General features: G+C 38.7%; 1 protein-coding gene across 1 annotated transcript in view; it reads right to left on the bottom strand.

Moving 5' to 3' along the window:
* The window catches only part of LOC124774919 (transient receptor potential cation channel subfamily A member 1), a 208,005-nt gene that overhangs the window by 100,689 nt on the left and 83,598 nt on the right, over positions 1-23,718 (bottom strand). Inside the window, exons 10-12 of the mRNA XM_047249599.1 lie at positions 7,625-7,791; positions 7,373-7,542; positions 7,075-7,219 (exon numbers count right to left, since the gene is read on the bottom strand). Coding sequence (XP_047105555.1) covers positions 7,075-7,219; positions 7,373-7,542; positions 7,625-7,791 — 482 coding nt within the window. The remainder of the gene's footprint in view (positions 1-7,074; positions 7,220-7,372; positions 7,543-7,624; positions 7,792-23,718) is intronic.

The raw sequence follows: 23,718 nt of genomic DNA, 5'->3' as shown, positions 1-23,718 counted from the left end.
TTTGACGTTGACCTCCATCTGTCCAAAAGCCAGCTTCACACGTCCGTCCACATCAAACCCACCAACAAGCAACAGTACCTCAATTATGACAGCTGCCACCCATTCCACATCAAACGGTCCCTTCCCTACAGCCTAGGTCTTCGTGGCAAACGAATCTGCTCCAGTCTGGAATCCCTGCACCATTACGCCAACAACCTGACAACAGCTTTCGCATCCCGCAACTACCCTCCCGACCTGGTACAGAAGCAAATAACCAGAGCCACTTCCTCATCCCCTCAAACCCAGAACCTCCCACAGAAGAACCACAAAAGTGCCCCACTTGTGACAGGATACTTTCTGGGACTGGACCAGACTCTGAATGTGGCTCTCCAGCAGGGATACGACTTCTTCAAATCCTGCCCTGAAATGAGATCCATCCTTCATGAAATCCTCCCCACTCCACCAAGAGTGTCTTTCCGCCGTCCACCTAACCTTCATAACCTGTTAGTTCATCCCTATGAAATCCCCAAACCACCTTCCCTACCCTCTGGCTCCTACCCTTGTAACCACCCCCGGTGTAAAACCTGTCCCATGCACCCTCCCACCACCACCTACTCCAGTCCTGTAACCCAGAAGGTGTACACAATCGAAGGCAGAGCCACGTGTGAAAGCACCCACGTGATTTACCAACTGACTTGCCTACACTGTGATGCATTCTATGTGGGAATGACCAGCAACAAACTGTCCATTCGCATGAATGGACACAGGCAGACAGTGTTTGTTGGTAATGAAGACCACCCTGTCGCTAAACATGCCTTGGTGCACGGCCAGCACATCTTGGCACAGTGTTACACCGTCCGGGTTATCTGGATACTTCCCACTAACACCAACCTATCTGAACTCCGGAGATGGGAACTTGCTCTTCAATATATCCTCTCTTCCCGTTAGCCACCAGGCCTCAATCTCCGCTAATTTCAAGTTGCCGCCACTCATACCTCACCTGTCATTCAACAACATCTTTGCCTCTGCACTTCCGCCTCGACTGACATCTCTGCCCAAACTCTGTGTCTTTGAATATGTCTGCTTGTGTCTGTATATGTGTGGATGGATTTGTGTGTGTGTGCGAGTGTATACCGGTCCTTTTGTCCCCCTAAGGTAAGTCTTTCCGCTCCCGGGATTGGGATGACTCCTTACCCTCTCCCTTAAAACCCACATCCTTTCGTCTTTCCCACTCCTTCCCTCTTTCCTGACGAAGCAACCATTTGTTGCGAAAGCTTGAATTTTGTGTGTATGTTTGTGTGTCTATCGACCTACCAGCGCTTTCGTTTGGTAAGTCACATCATCACATCATCTTTGTTTTTATATAAAGTGGGAACACTAGTGTGCATACAAACTGTAGTAAATAACACGACAGTTGAAGTGCAAGTATGTATTAAACGTTATAAATCAATATAAAATGATTTAAAAAAGGCAATAAACTGTGAACCAAGTGTTAAGCAAACAGACATATAAAAATAACATCATTACCGTGTAGAAGAATAAATAAAGGAAGGTAAACTATTCATATTTTATTATCATTTTATGGTGGCACCATGAGCCACTGGAATATTGGTGATACATGGAACTGTTCAGTATACTAGAGACAAGGTCAGCCGCTGGATGCATGTTAGCAGGAAACACAAGTAAGTGAGCTGCGGTCTGGCTTTGATGGAAGGAAGTGGACACCGCCAAGTCAAATGCTTGTGACAGACCACAGTGTGGTTTACAAGTTGAATTGCTGAGTGGAAACATGCATGTAGCATATCTAGATGCTAAGTAAAACTTGATATATGGGGAGCTAATAAACCTCAGTAAGTGTTAGAAAGTCAGCTAGTGACAATTACACATTAAAAATAATTAGTAGTTCATGGTTATACCAAGAAGACATCGTCAGGGAGTAAAAGGTCTATGTTACATAAACAGCATCAGAACATTTTGTATAGACAATTACTTTAAAATCTGTGAACAAGGCTGCTTTGACTGCATAATATATTACATATTTTTAGCAATGTCACTCTGTTTTATTGATTCTGTAGCAAATGTATGTTGTAGCTCTTAAGCTTAACTCTTTTACACCTGTTTTAAAAAACCTGTGTTAGTTCTACTGTTCAATCTTTGCACATTTGTTTTTCACACACACACACACACACACACACACACACACACACACACACACACACACACAGAAAGAGAGGGAGGGAGAGAGAGAATATCATCCAATTCTTACTTTGACATTGGCTTACCAATGGTTTGAACCTATTTACTTCTGAAGATGACAGTTTAAACAGTTGAAACTGATAAAGTGAACCAAGTAAAGCTTTTCTTGTGCAGCTGACAACTGACTTTTATCCTTTCTGAATTATTCTGCAGCTGCTGAACACCATAGTCACACTGACCTCAGGCCATTTGACATCTATCTTTCTGTGCACAGGAGGGAGACCTCTGGCAACATGCTTCCACACTTTCATTCTTTCTGTTGAGTTGTTAAAATGTCATGTTGCTTTACCTATTCTGTCTGTAAGTTTTGCAGAACACTGTATTTACATATGAAGAATAGTGTAAACATACAGTTCAGAATGTCATTTATTAACTGTGAGCATGGTCGATCTTCTATAATGGTTTGAATGGTCATACTGCAGTTTACAGCAGATTTTGTTATCATATTGAAAGAATAGCTAACTGATAATATCTTGAAAAACCACTGCAACACTCAAGGTGATAAGGTCCATACTCACTTCTCTGTAAATGTCAAACTGTATGAAACAAGCAGCAGAAAAGAATTACAGTTACTTCAAGTTGTGCAGTGAACACAATACCTGGACTACCAACTGGCAAGTATTGGAAAAACATTTACAGGTCTACTACCTTCCTCCAAAATCTTTCAAAGTATTGTATTATCAACATAAATGATTTATACTCATGGATCCCCACAATGAATCAGACTCTTTTGGATATCAAAAGTAGACCTGGACCATATTAGGTTGGCGTTCATATTATTTTATCTAACTCATGAATGCATTCATATTTTATTCTGTTAAACCAATATTACACTACAATAATTTCTGTGCATTACTACCACATTAGATACAGACTTAAGAATTATTAGAAGTGAGCTCTTCTAATTCTCTTCTCCATATATGAAACCATATTTAGTCACATCGTCAATTTTAGAATGAACATGTCAGTCACTATAGGGTGTGCACTATCCCATATGGAGGTCAATGTTTGTCTTTTGAAAGTCAAAGATCTGGATCCACAACCTTATGGAGAAGATAAGAAAACTTCACGATGAAATTGAGTGCATTCCATTTGTATGTAGAAGCCAGTGATGAGTGACAAAATTAGTATGAAGAATGTGGCCAAAAGCTTTAAACTCTTAAGATAATGCACTCTGTGTCATATTAGTTGATGCATAAGTGCAGCCATCTTACATTAACATCATAGATGATTTTGTTAGAATAAATCACAGGAAGAAAGAGTTCACGTAAGTTGTACATGCTAGGTCCACTGTTAACAATGTTATTGTGGAAATGAAGGTTGTGGGAACCATTAAGTGCTCTCTACCAAATTAACTCAGAGGGATTTAAACTTTCTGTTCTGTAGAAGCTGATCATCAGACATTCTTGTCAACTGTTGAAGAGGACATATGTTATAGCTCAGTTACCAAGGTCATTGGTCCTCTGGAACGACACACTGAGAGGCAATAAGACTCAAGTTTCATTGTCTTGTTGCTGCCCAGAACCAACTGATTGCTGCAATATCTGTTTAGTATTGATTTGGTTGTTGTAAACAACACTGTACTTGTCTGTGGACAAATGGAAGAAGAGTTTTTCGGAATTTTTATCGAGTTACATGAAGTAGCACTCAGATGAGTGTTTGTGGACCTGACAGTTTTTAACTGAGTCTGTATTGACAACAGTGAAATTTGATAGAGATGGTGTGATGACATGAAGCTGTTTTCCTCTGATTTCAGCTAGGACCCATAGTTTTGGCCAATGGATAAATGAACAAAGGTGTTTCTGGGTTGCCACAAGTTACCCAAAGTGAAATTCCCTGATTTCCAATCACAGTTTTATCATTTTTCCCTGACAAATTTTGCGATATGAAGGGTAAGTAAACATGTAAGTTGATAAAAAATATAGACTTTGGTATTCCTGAACATGTTTTTAACTCTAATTTTCAATGAACAGCAAAATTATTTAATTGGATAGATAAAAAATCTACTCAGCAAGCAGTGGCAGAACACACACAAAAAAGACTGTTGTGACTGGCGAGCTTTTGGTGCCAGTGGCTCCTTCAGGCAGAAGGTTTGAAGGGGAAGGAAGAAGGGTGAAGGAAAAGGACTGGAGAGGTCTGGGAAAAGGGGTAGATTTTGGGAAAGTCACCCAGAACCACGGGTCAGGGGAGACCTACTGTATGAGATGAGGAGAAAAGAACACAGCAGTCATTTATGTATGTGGTCTGCCAACACTTGGTGAGTAGATATTTTATATAAACAATTAAATAATTTTATCAATAATTGATTGTTTTCAGTGAATAGTAAGTTATGTCTCCTTTACAGGATTTATGATCTTGAGGGTAAATAAACAGGTAAACTGTATAAATAAAAGCTGTTTTTAGTTAAAAGACTTCTGTGTCAACTAATGAGTTAAATCGAATTTTGAATTAACAGCAAGTATTTGCTCTTTCTCCCATATAGGATTTGTGAACTTTCCATGTGAGCTAATGTATCAGATTGGCAAGAAATATAAAAGGAATATGTTGTATAACATAGCATTAAAGTTTCAAAAATAAGAATGACAATACTAGAGTATGTATAATGACGTTTCCTGTGCCAAATAATACTCAGCATTTTGTAAAACAATAAAAAGTCAAGTAAACAATTAAAATCAATCAATCAAAACCAGTCAAAACTTCTTTCTGAGAGAAGTGCTCTCTTCATCAATTCCACTCAGTTCAGTGGCCCTCTTGGCCAGTATCCATGAGTTTTTGACCTTAAGTTCATCAACATGCTGGACAATGAACCTCTTCCATCTAGCTCTCTCAAATTATTCATCTTCTAGACATTGCTTCTGCTTCAAAGCCTCACCATACCAATCTTGAGCATTGCAATATTCTATCGCTCTCAAATTCTTCATCTTCTAGTCATTGCTTCTCCTTTAAAGCCTCACCATACCAATCTTGAGCATTGCGATAATCCAGAATCATTCTCTTGTTAACGTCACTCTTAAATACATCATCAGCCATTTTTAGGCCATTATATACTTAATGTATGGCTACCAATGACTTGGTTTCTTGGTTGACTATCACACATTTTCTGTTAATGGAAAAACCTTCATCTACGAAGGCTTGGCCTGGCTCATTATGAGAACTTTTTGAAGAAAGCTATACAAATGCGACATTGTGGTATCACCACGCTCTCCAAAAGTGATAAATTCCTATCTCATTTATGTTGCAGCTTGTAAAGAGCTCCAAAAATCCTTCTGACGAAGAAGTTGCATGAATTCTTTTTCAACTGTACCACAGTCCTTAGCTCTCAATGAAATTCTGTGAAGAGAATTTGTGCAAGGTATTTGAGATTCTATGCAAACTTTTTCTTAGGCTGCTATTTATCACAACTGAATCTCACAAGATTATATATCTACAAACACTATACTTCAGAGGTAACTTTAGAAGGAGCTTTGAGCACAATTGGGTCAGAAAGTCCCTGCACTGAATCCTGAATGTTAAAATATATTTGGCAGGCAATTTTACATTCCTCAGTTCAGATTGTACAGCATAACCTAAATTAGTTTCTTTGGCAGGAATAAGACTAGCTTCATTATGAAGTTTTATATCACACACTGATTTTGCAGCAGGCATTACTATTATGAATATCACATCAGTAAGAACAGAAAACAAAGCAATGTACAGGAAAGGTGCCATGGGGACCTAACATTGGAATTCCCTCAAAAAGAGCATCACCTAACCCAAAACAACAGTCAAAAAAGATATTTTATCTGGCAGTAGAGGATCTTTTGGGTACTTCAACATCTTCATGAGTTTTATATAGTGTTTCGATGAACTGAGACCACGATGATCAACCTGTGCAACAGTTAACTTGTGCAAATACTCTGAAATCCAAACAGACCACTTGCCATGCTTCCCTGTTGCTCTCATCAGCAGCTACTTGGCATCGTGGCACTGACTGCAAGATGAGGGAAGTGGAGAAACAGTAGGAAGGATGAACTAGGGAGTGGGTGCATGACATCCAGCAGCTACTCAACTGTGCCCAGCCAGCAATGAAGCAGTGTGTCTTCATAAACAACTATCTCATCCACTGAGCCAAAAACAAGATTTTCCAATGCTTTTTTTTAAATTTCCCTGATTTCTCTAACTTGTATGAAATCTCCTGATATTCCCTGATTTCCAGAACTTGTGGCAACCCTGTGTTTATCAAAATATAATGCTTACAGTAACGCCTTCCTCATTGTGAGAACAGAATGGAAACAGACATATCCTGTACTGCCATGATAATGCTTCTCTCCAGAAAACAAGGAGAATGCTTCACAGTTCAAAGAAAATCATATGGATTTACTGGAATAGCCTGTTACAAGCTCTGAACAATGCTGAGATCAAGTAAAATATGAATCAGATGCTGGAATAATTCACTCAAAAACCTGATAACAAGAATTAAGTTTTCCTCAGACTGAATGGAGAAATCTGCCATTAGCATATCAGTAGTTTGCAGAAAGCCTTTGCTGAAGATAAAATATGTACAAGATAAAAACAGTACTAATAACACACTGGAATTTTTGAAGGACAGCATTGGCTTTGTAGACTTTGGTCTGACATCAGAGTTAAATGTGAAAGAATAATTTCACCATGGCTGCAGAACATTAACTGATAACCATCAAAATGAAGATGGAACTGCATAGGGCTACATTAAATTTTTAACCTTGTTAGTAAAATCTATGCTATATTAACAAACTCATATGCTAAATTATTGTACAAAGTTTCTTTGGAATTTTTATATTTTCTACAATTTATGATAATTAGGAATGTTTTTATACTTACATAAAATGATTTTGAGTCTTTCTTGCAATTAGCTTTTGTAATGCACTTATCTTGTACTGCCTCAAAGACTTTTGGCATTGAAGCAATTAGAGCAAGTATGACACATGGATGTTTGTCAGATTTGAGAGCCATTACTTCGCTAGCACTGTAACAAAATGTGATAAACCTAATAATAAAATGAAATGAAAGTTTTCAGTAATTAAAATACATTATGAAAAATATCTGGCCTTTAATTTTTAATTCATGTCCAAATAACTGTATGGCACTAAAGTTATTTTCAGGCTATTATGATAATTACCGTTCTTCGTGTGTTACCATAGCCAATGCTGCCTCAGGGAATTTGTAGTATATGGCATAATCTATGGCACTCATGTCCATTGAGTTATACAGTAGCTTGCATCCCATTGACAACAGAAGTGCAATGGCATTGGGTTTATTTTCCATTGTGGCTAGATGAAGAGCAGTGTTCTAGAGACAATAAAACAATTTACTATTATTTGTAAGCCAGGAATAAACTGAATATGCACTCAATTTATAACTGTGGACGTACCCCATCTTTATCTGGCTGATCTAAGAGGTGAGAGTGTACAGAATGGAGTAACTCCATAGTCTGTGTGTATCCACTCATTGACGCAAGGTGAAGTGGACTGCGGCCATTGTGGTCCCTCTGAAGCAGAGCTCCTCTGTTCAAAAGGAGCTGCACAACTCTAGTGTGTCCTGAAACAGGCACATACTAGGTTGGTAAAAACAAACAGCATTGGAAATTGTAGTAACTAAATGCAGAATCAGATAAATGAAACCAATATTTGAGACAATATATTAGACTTAAAGAACAACTCAGCAAATAGTAGAGGCACTGAGTCATTGGCAGGCACACAAAGAAGACTGAAGCTTCTCTAGGTTTCAGATAAATCATGTTTGAGCTACATATGTGTACTCGGGTTCAAAAAATGAGAACTTTGAAAGCTATCGAAGTTTTCAGTCTTGTCTGTCGGCCTGTTGATAACTCAACACCTTTACTTTTGGTCAGTTGTCACCTTTACTCCTAGATTCAGCATTCCTCCATAACTTTCCATGGAACACTCAGAACTAAAGAAAAGTAACAAATTAGCCTCAAACACTTCTAGAAACACAGCTGCGTATTAAGTTATAACAGGTTTACAAGTGTTGAAAAATTCCAAAGACTTTAACTTTCAGTTTGTTTCAATTTTATCTAAAGAAATGGGAAAACATACAGTATTATATTTCTTGTTTTTAAACCACTTTTTGGTTTCTTTCTAGATAGCTTAAGCATAAGATTATGGTGCTACACGTAGTGTGATCATGAATAACTGTGAATACATATCAAAGCAGTGACACATATTAGTATAAAATTCAAAAATCACAAAAATGAAGGGCACAGAAAAGTAACTTTCAGAGATCCAGTAAGCATTTTAGTACATATTTGCTTCATTCTACAGTGTCTGAAGTCATAGCAATTGCTGGCCGATAAAGCTCTTAATTTTGTTTACTCATAAGCAGAGGTGAGTGCAGTCCTGTATTTATCAGAACAAGATGAAATACTTCAGCACTGCCTTCCACTATAATTGAAAAAAAAATGTTTAAAGATATTTCCCTTAATTTGAGATTTAACAGAATACAAAAACTGAAAGCGATATGGTATCCCCTTGCTCCAAGATGTTCTATAATCTGTTCATAGTGTCTTAAATTTTCATATACAGCAAAGTATGTTATCAATCTCTTGTGAACACTACTGATACTGATCTAAATGTAATATCATACAAAAATGCAAAAACATTGGTATAAACACTATACTGTCTTAAATTTTCATATACAGCAAAGTATGTTATCAATCTCTTGTGAACACTACTGATACTGATCTAAATGTAATATCATACAAAAATGCAAAAACATTGGTATAAACACTGTGGAAATTATATCACTGTGAAATCTTTAACCAACAGCATGGTAGCTATGAAGAGCCTTTGTTCAGATCCTGGCAACAATTGTTGACTTGATCAAACTGCTGGTCAGAACACAGTTGGTCTGATCTGGACTACTCATAGTTCCAAGCTTGCACAAAAATGATGCATTTACACTGTTTTTAAACTAGAACTAATTTTAAAACTTAGAATTGATCTCAGTTTTAAAATTAAAAATTAATATTCCATTTACAAATACTAAGATGAGCATTCTCTTAATGTTATATTGGCAATGTTCAGAATATATAATAATTTATCAAAGACAGAAAAATATAATCAGAAAATTTTGTAAATGTAAAGCTAGTAAATTTTGTCAACAACTATTTTTCTGGTGTTGCAGAGAAGCTACACAAAATTTCCCTCAAACAGGTACCCAGAACAAATTACATAGACAGCACAGTAATGTGGGAAGATGATACAAAAACTAAAATAGAAGAAGTCAGCAGGCCTATTGTGGTACCATTCATTATTCTGAAGGCATGCATAGACAGCATACCAACTACATTAACAAGCAAAATAAATGTTTCAGTTTAGGCATTTCTGCATTAATGAGTTAACTGAATAACCACAACCTTTTGGATAAAGAACAGTTTGGCTTCTGAGGTAACTGAAGCACAGTATTGGGTGTAGTTGCGTTTGTGAAAGTGGTACCTGAAGCTCTCAACAAGAATAACAGTGTTGTGGGCATATTTCTAGACTTGTCCGAGGCTTTTGGCACTGTCAGCCACAAGATAGTAGTAAATAAGCTAGAAACATTAGGTATAAGAGGAACAGTTAATCAGTGGGTCCAGTCAAACATGGAAAATAAGGTGCAAAGGGTAGCTCACACTAAATATGATGCAAATTTTTTTGTGAAACGATTATCATGGTTACATAGGTATTCCTCAGGGGAAAATTTATAGGACTAATTTTCTTTTTAGTATACTTCAATGACTTTCCAGACAGTATCATATATGGAGTGAAATTGTTTTTTTCTGTTGACAGCAACATTAAATTTATTGATAAAACACCAGAAATCCTAGTTGAGAAGACAAATGAAACAGTAAAGGATGTATACAAGTGGTTAGTATGTAATAAAGTAATAATGAAAATATGTTGTTGTTGCAATCTTCAGTCCAAAAACTGATTTGATGCAGCTCTCCATGTTACTCTATCCTGTGCAAGCCTCTTCATCTCTGAGTAACTACTGGAACCTACACCCCTCTGAATCTCCTTACTCTGTTCATCTCTTGGTCTCCCTCTATGATTTTTACCCCTCACAATTTCCTCCAGTACTAAATTGGTGATCCTTTGATACCTCAGAACGTGTCCTACCAACTGATCCCTTCTTCTAGTGAGGTTGTACCGAAAATTTCTCTTCTCCTCAATTCTGTTCATTACCTCCTTAATAGTTATGTGACCCACCCATTTAATCTTCAGGATCCTTCTGCAGCCACACATGTCAAAAGCTTCTGTTCTCTTCTTGTCTAAACTGTTTATTGATCGTATTTCACTTCCACACATGGCTACACTCCATACAAACACTTTCGGACTTCCTGACACTTAAATCTATACTTGATGAATCTATACTCGATGAATCTATACTCGATGTTAACATTTTATATCCTCCCTACTTTGACCATCATCAGTTATTTTACTTCCCATATGGTAAAATTGTTTACTACTTTAAGTGTCTCATTTCCTAATCAAACTCCCTCAGCATCACCTGATTTAATTCAACTACATTCCATTATCCTCGTTTTGCTTTTGTTGATGTTCATCTTATAACCTCCTTTCAAGATACTGTCCATTCCGTTCAACTACTCTATTCAAGAAAGGGGATAAAGAGATACCATCAAACTACAGACCGATTTCACTTTTTCCAGCATTCTCAAAAATTTTAGAAAAAGTAATGTACAGGCAGCTTCTCAACCATCTGACCACATATAAAATATTATCAAGAACACAGTTTGGATTTCTGAAGGGTTCTGATATCAAGAAGTCTATTTATACCTACAGTGAAAATGTACTTAATTCATTAAATAACAAATTACAAGCAGCAGGTATTTTCTGTGATTTGTCAAAGGCATTTGATTGTGTGAACCACAACATCCTTTTAAATAAATTAGAATTCTATGGTGTCACGGGCAGTGCAGCAAAATTGTTCAAGGCATACCTAACTAACAGGAAACAAAGGGTGTCAGTACAAGGGACTAGTGAATTAAGTCATCAGTCATCATCAGAATTGGAAGAAATTACATGTGGTGTCCCACAAGGATCCATCTTAGGGCCATTGATTTTTCTTGTGTACATTAATGATCTCTCATCAGTTACACTGCCAGAAGCAGAGTTCGTTTTGTTTGCAGATGACACAAGTATTGCAATAAATAGTATGTCAAGTGTAGTTCTAGAAAGATCTGCTAATGATATTTTCATGGATATTAATAAATGGTTTAAAGCCAACTCATTGACATTAAACTTTGAAAAGACTCACTACATGCAATTCAGAACCTGTAAGAGGTTTCCACCCAGTATATGCATAAAGTATGAAGAAGAGCAGATAGAAGAGGTTGACAGTCTTAAATTCCTGGGACTGCAGAAACGCCTTAACAAATCTGTATTTGCAATTCGAGTGTGCAGACATAGGCGACATAAAAATTAAAAAGTTTGCATACTTTGCCTACTTTCATTCCATGTCATATGGTATATTTTGGGGTAACTCTTCAAGTCAAACAAAAGTTTTCAGAGTCCAAAAGCATGTAATACGTGGAGTAAATTCACGGATGTCATGTAGAAACCTCTTCAAAGAACTGGGTATACTAACCACTGCCTCTCAGTATATTTACTCCTTAATGAAATTTGTCCTAAATAATATATCTCTTTTTCCAACAAACAGCTCAGTTCATACATACAATACCAGGAACAAAAATGATCTGCACAAAGACTTAAAAGCACTTACTTTAGTTCAAAAAGGTGTCCACTACTCAGGAACACTCAACTTCAATAATTTGCCAGCAAACATAAAAAATTTAGTTACAAATAAAGATCAATTTAAAAGGAGGCTGAAAGGCTTACTAGTGGCCAACTCCTTCTACTCCATTGACGAATTTTTTAATAGAAACAAATGATGTATTGTATATATTCATACTATTAGTATTGTTATTTCAGCTGAAAAAAAAAAGGTTGACATGTTCCACATCCCCAAGGATCTCCTCAGCATGGATATATCGAATGAAAAACTAATCTAATCTAATCTCTGCTCTTCCAAGTCCTTTGTTGCCTCTGACAGAATTACAATGTCATTGGCAAACTTCAAACCTCAGAGTTTTTATTTCTTTTCTCTGGACTTTAATTCCTACTCCAAATGTTTCTTTTGTTTACTTTACTGCTTGCCTGATATACAGACTGAATAACATTGGGGATAGGCTACAACCCTGTCTCAATTCCTTTTCAACCACTGCTTCCCTTTCATGCCCCTCCATTCTTATTACTGGTATCTGGTATCTGTACAAATTGTAAATAGCCTTTCACTGCCTGTATTTTACCCCTGCCACCTTTAGAATTTGAAACAGAGTTTTGCAGTCAACATTATCAAAAGCTTTCTCTAAGTCTACAAAATGCTATAAACATTGGTTTGCCTTTCCTTAACCTATCTTCTATGAGAGGTCGTAGGGTCAGCATTGCCTTACATGTTCCTGCATTTTTCTGGAATTCAAACTGACGTTTGCCAAGGTCAGCTTCTACTGGTCTTTCCATTCTTCTGTAAAAAAATCATGTTAGTATTTTGCAGCCATGGCTTATTAAACTGACAGTTTGGTAATTTTCACACCTGCCACCAACTGCTTTCTTTGGAATTGGGATTATTATATTCTTCTTAAAGTCTGTGGGTATTTCACCTGTCTCGTATATCTTGTTCAGCAGATGGAAGAGTTTTGCCATGGCTGTCTCTTCCAAGGTTATCATATAGGCTATCATATATCACAAGGCAATGAACATAGAGGAGACAAATATCATGACTTTTAGCTTTAAGAGGGAAAAATCATTATATTGCCATAAATTATAAATATACAGATTGCAGCACACACAGAGCTTTTAAGGATGAATATTGGCTTCAGATGACAAATGGCCACAGGTTTGAAGTTTGAACTGTGGGAGAGTGTCACAGAGATGCTGAAGAAACTTAACTGGCAGACTCCTGAAGACAGATGTAAACCATCCCAAGAAAGACTACTTACAAAGTTTGAAGAACTAACTATAAATGATGTCTCAAGGAATATGCTATAACCCTCTATGTATCACTCACATAGGGATCATGAGGAGAAGGTTAGACTAATTACATCACATGAAGAGACATGTAAAAAAATCATTCTTCTCATGTGTCATACGTACAGGACTAAACCCGAATAATTGGTACAATGGGAGATAACCTCTGCAATGCATTTCAATGGCAGTATGTAAGGTATAGATATAGCTGTAGGCTTAGATCATTGCTCCCATATCTGCCTGAAACTTGATTGATCACCCACTCACTACCAACATAATCAGAATATGCTGGTGTGATGCTTGTGAGACAGCCTCCCAGTTGAGGGGGAGCACCAGGGACTCTAATTACCATCCCATATCTTATCAACTGTCACAAATCGTCGCCAATGACCTACCTTGTTGCATACCCCACACATGCATATACATGTGGGCAATACCACCACATATGCACCAAATGACAATTGAGGCTGGACCACCAATTTCCCTATGGAGCAGGAAAGATGCAGAATCATGGCAACACTAAGAACTCTACAAATGCCATTAGCAGGAATTAAGATGCTGTGACTGACTTGAAACCACTAATTCTGATGCAAGCAAAGATGGGTAGTGCTATGATGTAACTGCAATTGAATTGTAAATGGCATCAACGTTCATTGGCTCAGCAGAAGACAAAGTTACATGGCTCATTCTACAGGGTATCATGGTCTGTTTACCACACACTTCTAACTTGACCACCTACCAATTGTCATACAGTATTTCCTTCATTGCTGCTGTCGACTCCTGTGATTCCACAGTCTTAGCAACTTCAGCCAAAGAAAGGTTAGACAAGGCAAATGCCGTAGTTTGGATCCCATGGCCAGATGTTAAATGGACAACTATGTCCTGAATTAGGACATTGGGGATATTCAAAATGACTCTTGTGTGAGAGACCATACAGGTCAGCAATTGACGCTGCATATGGCTGCCTGGGGTGCTTGAGGTGGTGGTTACACTGTAACCATGTTGCCACCACATGGATTTGATTACCAGACTTCTGCAGTATCAACTGACATAGGTGCTCAAAGTAAGAATGTTCTAAATCAGCACTTTTGTATCTGCACAGACATGACAATGCCATGAAACTGTCACCGTTGGCATAAAATACTACTATAGCTTGACTTTGACCCTGGGTTTTGAATTTGGGAAGAGGGGATGAAATCCAATTTGTGAATCACTCTGAGTACAGATCAAATAATGTGACCAGCATGAGTGACAGAATTAAGTAAGGACACGGAAAACAGGGATTCACAGGTAGTTGATGTCCATGTAAGAATTACTGAGTCAAGCCTATTGCCCCCAGCAGGTAAACGTTACACACACACACACACACACACACACACACACACACACACACACACACACATTCTCTCTGACAGGGTTCTGCACTATTCTGTTGTGTTACCCATGCCAGCTCATCTGCAACCATCTCACTATCCACTGGCAGAGATACTAAATAAACATTTCATTTTTGCTTTACAATATTTCATGAATAATAACAATCAAAATGATCACTCCAGTGGCAATCTACTATGTTCAAGACAGTTGCGTCTCTAGTATGGTCATTAGTATAGCTGGCTACCAATATGCAAGTCTCAGATTAGCTAGAGTGACAACTTCAGAGTTTGCTTTATTGAAAATGTCAGGGACTGTGCCCAAAGAAACTTGTGGGACCCAATGAGAAGCTGGTGAAATAAAAAAGTAGTGAAATTTGTCATGAAAGCTGTTGAAGTAACATCAAATCAAAGGGCTTGCAACAAACTGGGAGTCAAATGAAATTGTTACTATGCTCTTTGTAACATTGACTGTTCAAATGCTACCAGAAATGCACCACCCTTCAGAAATAAGCAGTACTCTCATCCAATTTTGCTGAATAACTTCTGCACCATGGTAACAACATTCATCCAGAATGGTTTAAAGTTCAGCAAACAGGAAACATAATGTGGGTAGAAGTCAGTAAAAACAGTGGATGCACTACAGCAAATGCGTAGTGGTCCACTGAAGAAGTTTTCATCAGCAATTATGCATGTTGACATATCAAACTTCATTTCAGGCCTGTTCTCATACATAACATACCTTCAATTGGATCAAGCTGTTTTGTAAAGTTCTTCATTTACTTTGAGACAACAGATCATTATCTTGTGCCTTTCCAGTCAAAGAATATCTTGATCAGTAAATAGCACATTGATACTTACTGAAAAATACATATTTTTTCTTGGGCATGGTAACTATTTTCTCAATCACTACAGTGACTGGAGCCTTCATTCTGTTACTGTAACTACAGTCCATTTAAAATTACTCAATAGCTGACTTATGTCACTTACCACTACAGTGTTGCAACATCAGCTGCCATCTACCACTAGGTTGTAGGAGACACACAAACATGGTGGATCACTTTACAAATGCTGTTAATGTGTAATGTGGAGCAATGTTGGAACTGGCCACCATACGGTATGTTGGAAATGCAAGAAGCTTTGTTGACAGCTGATTTTAAGAGATCAATGACTAAACTGGTGATGCATTTTGAAGCCCTGAATTTCCTACACTAACCACGACCTCGTGATGTGCAATGCATCTGAGAAAATGGGAATCAACAATTTGCTGCAGAATTAAAATCACAACCTCTTTGTTCATAATGACTGAAGCTAAACTCTATGAGCGAACTCAAAGGGGAATGTGGAGGGGAATCAGTTTCAGCACTAAAAGCAAACTATAATTTCTTGCTATCATTGGTTACCAGAACCTATCCTTACGATGGCTATATGAGCTGCTGCATTACCAACCAATAAGTAGTCCTCGTTGACACTTGGCAGCCGATTGCAGGTGATACAGGCAGATTCCAAATGAATAAAGAATGATGGGAAGAGAAATAAGAGCAAATAACAAACTAAGTATGACAATGAAAATGACATGGCAAAGTATTGGAAATAAAAAATTACATTTGAAACAATTAATTGAATAAAAATAGTAAACTCTTTTGATTAGATTTAACATTTAAAAAATCACTAAATTTGACAAGATTCGAGCCTACAACCTTCTGCACATTAGGTTTGTGCAATGGTGTGTGTGTGTGTGTGTGTGTGTGTGTGTGTGTATGTGTGTGTGTGTGTGTGTGTGTGCGCGCGCGCGCACATGTGCGTGTGTGTTTGGATCTTATGGGCTCTCAATGGTGAGGTTATCAGCACCCTTACACTCATTAAAACAAACAAATGTGGAGATAATCGCTAAAATCATTACAAATTGTTGCACTCAAAACGACCACATAGTCACTCTATCTCACAAAACAACTCAGAAAGAGGAAAAGTTGCTAGACAGGAAATTAAAGCACATGTAAAATGACAAAGGAGCTAAAAGAAAAGCACAAGGAAATATCACTGGCTGACCACATACAAAAAAACTTGGGTGAGCCAGTCACCCTGTTATCATGTGTGATGGAATATGAAATGAAATTGCCAGACCCATGGTTTGGGATCCAGACACATCAAGAAAGAAAGCCAGAAAAGGAATTTGAAGTGACCTGACCAATTGTTGTGGCAGTTTTGCAATGGCAAATGGTTCAGGTGTGATTTTAAGGGCTTTGATTAGAGGAAACCAGCTCCAACACGTGAAGTGTCAAATATCAAGTTAATTTTAATCAAATTGTATATACTCAGGTCAATCTTAAATTGCTTCTGTTTTGGATAATGGTTAACAAGAGAAGCATAAATTTTGTTCTGATGTATTGCGGCAGATTTTCAATAAACATTGTTCTGAAAAATTCCACATATAGTCAGTGTCCTGTTGAAAAATCTCAGAAATAATACAATGAAACCCACCACAGTCCTCTCAACATGTATGCCATATGTAAATGAATATCATCCACGGCTGGTTTTACTAAGATTGCAACCAAATTTCAGATACATGTACAAGCTCCTTAATCTTTAAATATCAGCTCTAACAAACCATCTAGCATCTCATCCGAGAAACTGTAACTTGGCTGTAAGATAAACACAGGCTCTACAACATACTCACTGTTTGAAGTTGGTAAGCTTTTGCGAATGTTTATACATGTTGTGAACACAAGTTATAACTGTAACTTTTTATGTATTCCCAACACAACAGATCAAAAGGAATGTTTTGGCCCTACAACTAGACTTAAAATTTCATTTTATGCACTAGACTTTCATGACTGATCGGGTCATTTTGAGGTGTTGCGAGTGACGATCAAAGCCACTGACTGGATCCAAGAAACAATGGTTGTTCATAGGACCCAAAAATGATAACTGGACCAGTCTTCAACATATTGTACATAGAAATGAAGTGGATAGACTGGATTTTATCTGAAAATATGCTTCCTGCCAAATAAGTGAAGCATTCAGAGGGGAAGGAGGAAACAAAATGAAACTTTGTGGCTTGAGAGGATATGTGACGTTATTTCAGTGATTACAAAATTGAATCAAGTTTACAAAAAAATCCACTTATCAGTGTGAGGTTGCATCCCCTATGGCCTGGATATTTGCACTGATTCAGTTGGGGTCCTTGATATTCCGGATACTGGCACTAGGATGAGGTTGATTTCCAAACTTGACCCACACATGTTAAACTGGGGACAAATTTTGGGATCTTGTTGGCCATGGGACTACCTCAATATGACACAGACAGTTCATAAAGTTATGTGCAATGTGTGGACTACCATTGTCCTGTTGAAAAATGGCAGCGTAATACTGTTGCATAAGAGTTACACATGAGGACCCAGGATGTCAGTGACACATTGGCAGAGTTCCCTAAATCACTACTAACCATGACTTGTAGTCATACACAATGGGCCCCCACATCATGGCACCTCGAATAATACCACTGTGCCTCTCCAAAACATTGAAGAGTGGGACCATGGGATCTTTCCTGAGGTCGTCACCATACTTGCTGACAACAGTCATCTGGGATAGTGTAGAATCATGATTCATTGTTGAACACACAGTCCCTGCTTCCCAGTGACAGCACCATACCAAACAGTGCCTTTTGTGTTGTGGTAATGGCAGTCTACACATGGGATGGTAATTCCATAGCACAGATCCTGAACAATGGCACAGGATGACACAAAATGTTGCAGGGTGTCCATCATTTGTTTTCTGATGGTAGGTGCAGATTAGAAACGGTTATGATGTGCTTGGTGCACAATAAGCCAATCCTCCTTCGGGGTTGCCACAAGTTCCCCCAAGTGAAATTCCCTGATATTTCTCTGATTTCCAGACAAGTTTTAGGATTTTTCCCTGACAAATTTTGAGATCTCAAGGGTAAGTTAAGACATAAGTCGACAATCTGTCTTTGTAATTACGGTACAAGAAACAATAGCGTAAATGAGGAAATACGTAAAAAAAATCTTGCAAGCAGATCGTGTTTCCTGATGGGAGCAAAAATCTTAAGTGCTAACATCATCTTTTGTGATGAACTGTTTTTAGATGGAGAAAGTAAGCCAAATTGTATTGTGTTTCATTAAGACCACTGATGTTATTTCAATAAAACAAAACAAATTTGGTGACAAAAATAAACATTTCCTTGGAGTTGCAAGACAGATTTAAAATACCTTCTCTGATTTCAGAAATAACATCAGAAAAAAGTAGGTCTCTTGAAAAAAGAGTATAACGTGGGGAAGAACTGGGTAAATCAACTCTGTAGGTGACCACCAATAAAATGTTTGTTCTACTATGTTCGTTATTCAGTTATTACCCACTGTGTTATGTCTATTATTTTATGTGTATTGTGTGACTTTTCTTTTCTCATATGTCCATACTTTCTAACATATAAACTACTTCTGGAGTGCAAAAATGTACTAGAACAAATACAATGTCTATAAAACACCACACTGTACAACATACTTGGTGTGAGACAGTCACAATTCCTGAAATCCATCACCCATGGCTTCTGGCCTGCTGAGGAGCACCACAGTCCTGGGTCTCTGGATAAACCATGAAAATCTGCTGCATTACACCACATACAAACAGATCTGGCCTGTGAGCAGATCAGTGAGACTAGACCTGATGGGCAGGGCCTGCACATTAGTGAAAACCAAATGGCTTCAGACCAACAGGCCCGATCCTTACAGAAACCTGCATAAACAGCCTGCAGTTTTGGCCCATCGTGAAAATCCACTCATGTGGCCAGCTATTCATGAGCCACAGACAGCATGTCGATGAAATGAGAACAAGGTGATCAATCCATGCAACAGATAACTTGTTCAAATACTCTGAGAATCAATAATAATGAGGATACGTACTAACTCACCGTAAAGATGATTGCTGAGTCATAGACAGACACGTAGAAAAAGACAATCATCCTCTTGCAACTAAATTTTCAGCCTTACCTTTTGGCAGAAAATGAGAGCACACCCACATCCACACAATCACTCAGAAACAACTCATGCACACATGACAACAACAGTCAGTGCTGCTGTGTCTACAGCTTCTGAGAATCAGATCCAAACAAACCGCTCCTCATGCCTTCCTGCCTCTCATCGGCAGCTGCTAGGCTAGTGACAAGAAGTGGTGACAGCACTGACTGCAAGCTGAGGGAAATGGTAGGAAGGGGAGAAGCAGTAGTAATGAGGGAGTAGGGAAGTGGCACACGTACTCAGCTACACCCAGCCAGTGATGCTGTATGACACATCAGTAAACAAACCATTTCATCTACTGAGACAAAAATGACATTTTTCCAGTGTTTTTTTTTCTCAAATTTCCTTGATATTTCCCTTACATCTTTGAAATTCACCAATATCTCTGATTTCCAGAACCTGCGGCAACCCTGTCCTTTGTAGTGGTCAGATATGGTCAGATGGAAACTCAATGACTATACTGTGTTCATCATAAGTATAAGCCTGAGGTAAACGTTCACCATAAGAATAAACCTGATGTAAACATTACATCATGTATTCTTCCATGTTTGCTTGAATCTCATTGGGTTTTGTTTCGCGTGAAGCAGAAGCCAAGCTGTGTCCAGTTCGGTCAAGAACAATCCCAAGGATATGTTTTACACTGCGTTTCATGCACACAGACTGAGCGATAATATGGACAACAGCTTACCGGTGCATTTAACTTGGACAGCATTGGCCAACCAGCCAATCCAACTAACCTGCAATGATGTGAGCAGCTGCAGTTTGCTTGCAAAAAGAGATGAGCAGAGAAACAATATAGCTATGAATGTCATTTAATTTGTAGAGAATGAAATAATATACACCAAAACTCCAGGTGACAAGATGGAAAACATAAAATTACTCTCTTTCTCACCTAATTCAGTATTCTAATTACAAATAAGAGTAAAGAAAATTCCTAAATTTAACACAGGATAAGCATACTGCAGGGATTTCACCATATTGTTGAATACTGAAGCCACTGAAGCTATTAATTAAAGTCAGTCACCTGGTAATCTTTTAGCTCCTTCCTTATCCGAATCCAAGAAATACATTTCAGTTCTAGACCTGGCATTTACTATGTTGATAATGAGGTGATCAACAACAGAATCCACGAAGTCACCCAGGCATTGCATTTTCTCCTCTTTTTTTATGACTTTCATTCTATATCCCGCTAGGGTTAGGCAGTGGTGTGTGAAAAAACTACCTGTGTTAGTTCGAGTACATCTGGCAGCTTCTCATTATTTCTTATAACAAAGTCCTTAACTAGTCTTCAGAACAGTTATGTTGTGTTCATACTGTAATGGTACACTGGCAAATGTACAAATGCAGCATTTGTATGGTGCACTAGATGCTGTGAAAATAATTCTTTTTCATGTTTCTACACACTTATCACTCTGGTTCATGTGAGACTACATCTGTGCTATAAAACTATGGGCATTAGACAAATAAAGACTGTTTGTTTTTTCATTTTTATCATTAAAAATTGAATTGTTATGTTTTCTTAATTTAAGCAACTGTTATTAACAATCTTTCATAAAATATCAATGATTAAGAATTTATATTTGAAATGAAAACAGGAATTTTGTGGTCAATATGCAATTAAAAACAAGAAGACATGCATTATTTGTCAAAAATTATGATGAATTTTACAATTACGAGATGTAGGTATTTCAAATTGAAAGAAAAAATAAAAGGATAATCAAAGCATGACTTGAACCAGTGACCCATGAGCTGCACCAAATTATCAATCCACTACATAACCGATTCCGCTATGCATCCAGTGTAGTTTTATATGTCAACTGTATCAAATACAGTCCTTTGGGAAACTTCAAAGTCAATTTTTTTCCTTAAATTTATGAAAAACATTAAGAACAACCTATTTCTGGGGCTTTTTTAATCATGTTCCATAGGCATGTTTCACTATAGAGCAGGAAGCAGCCTCAGCCATTATCATATTGCATATTAACAGCGCGATAATCAGAGCACAACAGTACATAGACTGTGACTGTACATGGTATTTTAAATAAAAGTTACATTGCTAACTTGTGATTAAGGAAAGTGTTATAACTTCAAGTTGAACAAATATATTTCAAGGAAGATGCAATACATGAAAGTCACAGATCAAGTAAACAGAGTAAGAGATGTGTGTACACTTTAACAGTCAAATCATAACTGAGTCCAAGTCTAGTGGCCACTGGCTGGCTGGCTGGCTGGCTGCTTAGGTGGCACTGCTGCTGCATGGCTGGCAGACAGCGCCGCATGTAGAGGACGCACATAACTGCGCGGCAGCACTTTGAAAGATTGGTGAGTCACAACACTTTTCCTCCCTTTGAATTTCTTGCACAGGTCTTGATGGAGGTGGCCTGTAGATTGCTAACATCCATAGGTGTTGTTTGATTGGCCATAAAGTCTCTAGGAGGAGGCTTCCCGTACGGATGGGAAGTGTCCCCAATGATAATGGGTCGAGATGACAGGAGACGTGGGGGTCGAATCTGCTGGGGCCCCTTGCACCAATCTGCCCATTGCGGCAAGTCCGGTTGTTATAACAGGAGACATGGGACATGTGTCCAGGTCCGTAGGAGAAGGAGGCGAGTAGAGTTTCTCCAACAGATGATGGTCATCTGGTTCCTGCATGGGCACGTCTCCTGGTGGCATCAGTTCTTGTGCTGGCACCGAGATGATGGTGAGAGGACTGCGCTGTGAGTAATGAGAGATTCCAGTATCCCAAGCATCAGGTAGAGCCAAAGGTGGTGTAGCGGCATCCAGTACAGGCGTTGCTGGCACACGAGGCTGAAGCTGGTCCAAATGACGCACTGAAACACCCGTGTCCATTTGGATTTCATACAAGCGTCGGCCACGGTGTTGTAAGATGCGGCCAGGACTCAATTTTGGCCGCCTGCCATATCCCTGTACCCATACAAGGTCGTCGTCAGTGAACTGGCCAAGCGAAGGCACCTGTGGCTGTGAGGTGGAAGGCCACAGAAGATGAAGTAACGTGCGGGGCTGTTGGCCATGTAAGAGCACAGCTGGGCTGTAGTCGCCCATGAGGGTGAAACAGTAAGAAGCCAGAAATTGGAGAAGCTCATCATCAGCAGCAGAAGAAGTCAGGAGTTTCCACATCAGAGCCTTAAATGTGTGGACCAGTCATTCAGCCTCACCATTTGACTGTGGATGGAACAGAGGGGCTGTGACATGCTTGATGCCATGACGGACACAAAAATCTGCAAAATCGGAAGAGGCAAATTGCGGAGGTGCGCAAGGACTGCACCAACCCTATATTGAGAGGTGTCCATGACAAGAACAAGATGTTGGCCAGGTCAATAAGTAGCCAGGCACGGGGCCTGTTTCAGCATAGTCTTCAATTTCTGGAAAGCCACATCGCATGATGCAGACCAGTGTTAAGGCACGTTTTTATGCAACAGGCAATGCAATGGCTGAGCCACCGAAGAAGCAGATGGTAAAAACTTGTGATAGTATGCCATTTTCCCCAAGAAGGCCTGCAGTTCCTTAACAGATGTAGGGCGAGGAAGGGCATTGATCGCAGCGACAGTTTGCTGAAGCGGACGAATACCATCCCGAGAGAGTTGAAACCCCAAGTACATGATAGATGCCTGAAAAAATTTTGATTTCTGAAGATTACACTTAAGACCGGCCGTCTGTAAGACATGAAAAAGTGTGCGGAGATTTTGAAGAAGTTCGTCAGTGGTGGAGCCAGTGACAACAATGTCATCCTGGTAATTTATACACCCAGGGACAGTGCGCAATAATTGTTCCAAGAATCGCTGAAAGAGAGCTGGGGCGCTGGCAACCCCAAATGGCAATCGTTGGTATTGATAGAGGCCGAAAGGCATGTTAAGGACCAGAAACTGCCGGGAAGCAGCGTCGAGAGGAAGTTGATGATAAGCCTCTGACAGGTCAAGTTTAGAAAAATACTGGCCCCCAGCAAGTTTAGTGAACAATTCATCAGGTCGAGGCATAGGGTAAGTGTCGATAAGGCAT

The sequence above is a fragment of the Schistocerca piceifrons genome, chromosome 1, assembly GCF_021461385.2.
Source record: "Schistocerca piceifrons isolate TAMUIC-IGC-003096 chromosome 1, iqSchPice1.1, whole genome shotgun sequence".
In the NCBI taxonomy this organism is placed as follows: domain Eukaryota; kingdom Metazoa; phylum Arthropoda; class Insecta; order Orthoptera; family Acrididae; genus Schistocerca; species Schistocerca piceifrons.
The sequence above is the reverse complement of the archived record's forward strand: the minus strand, read 5'-3'. Positions and strand labels throughout refer to the sequence as shown.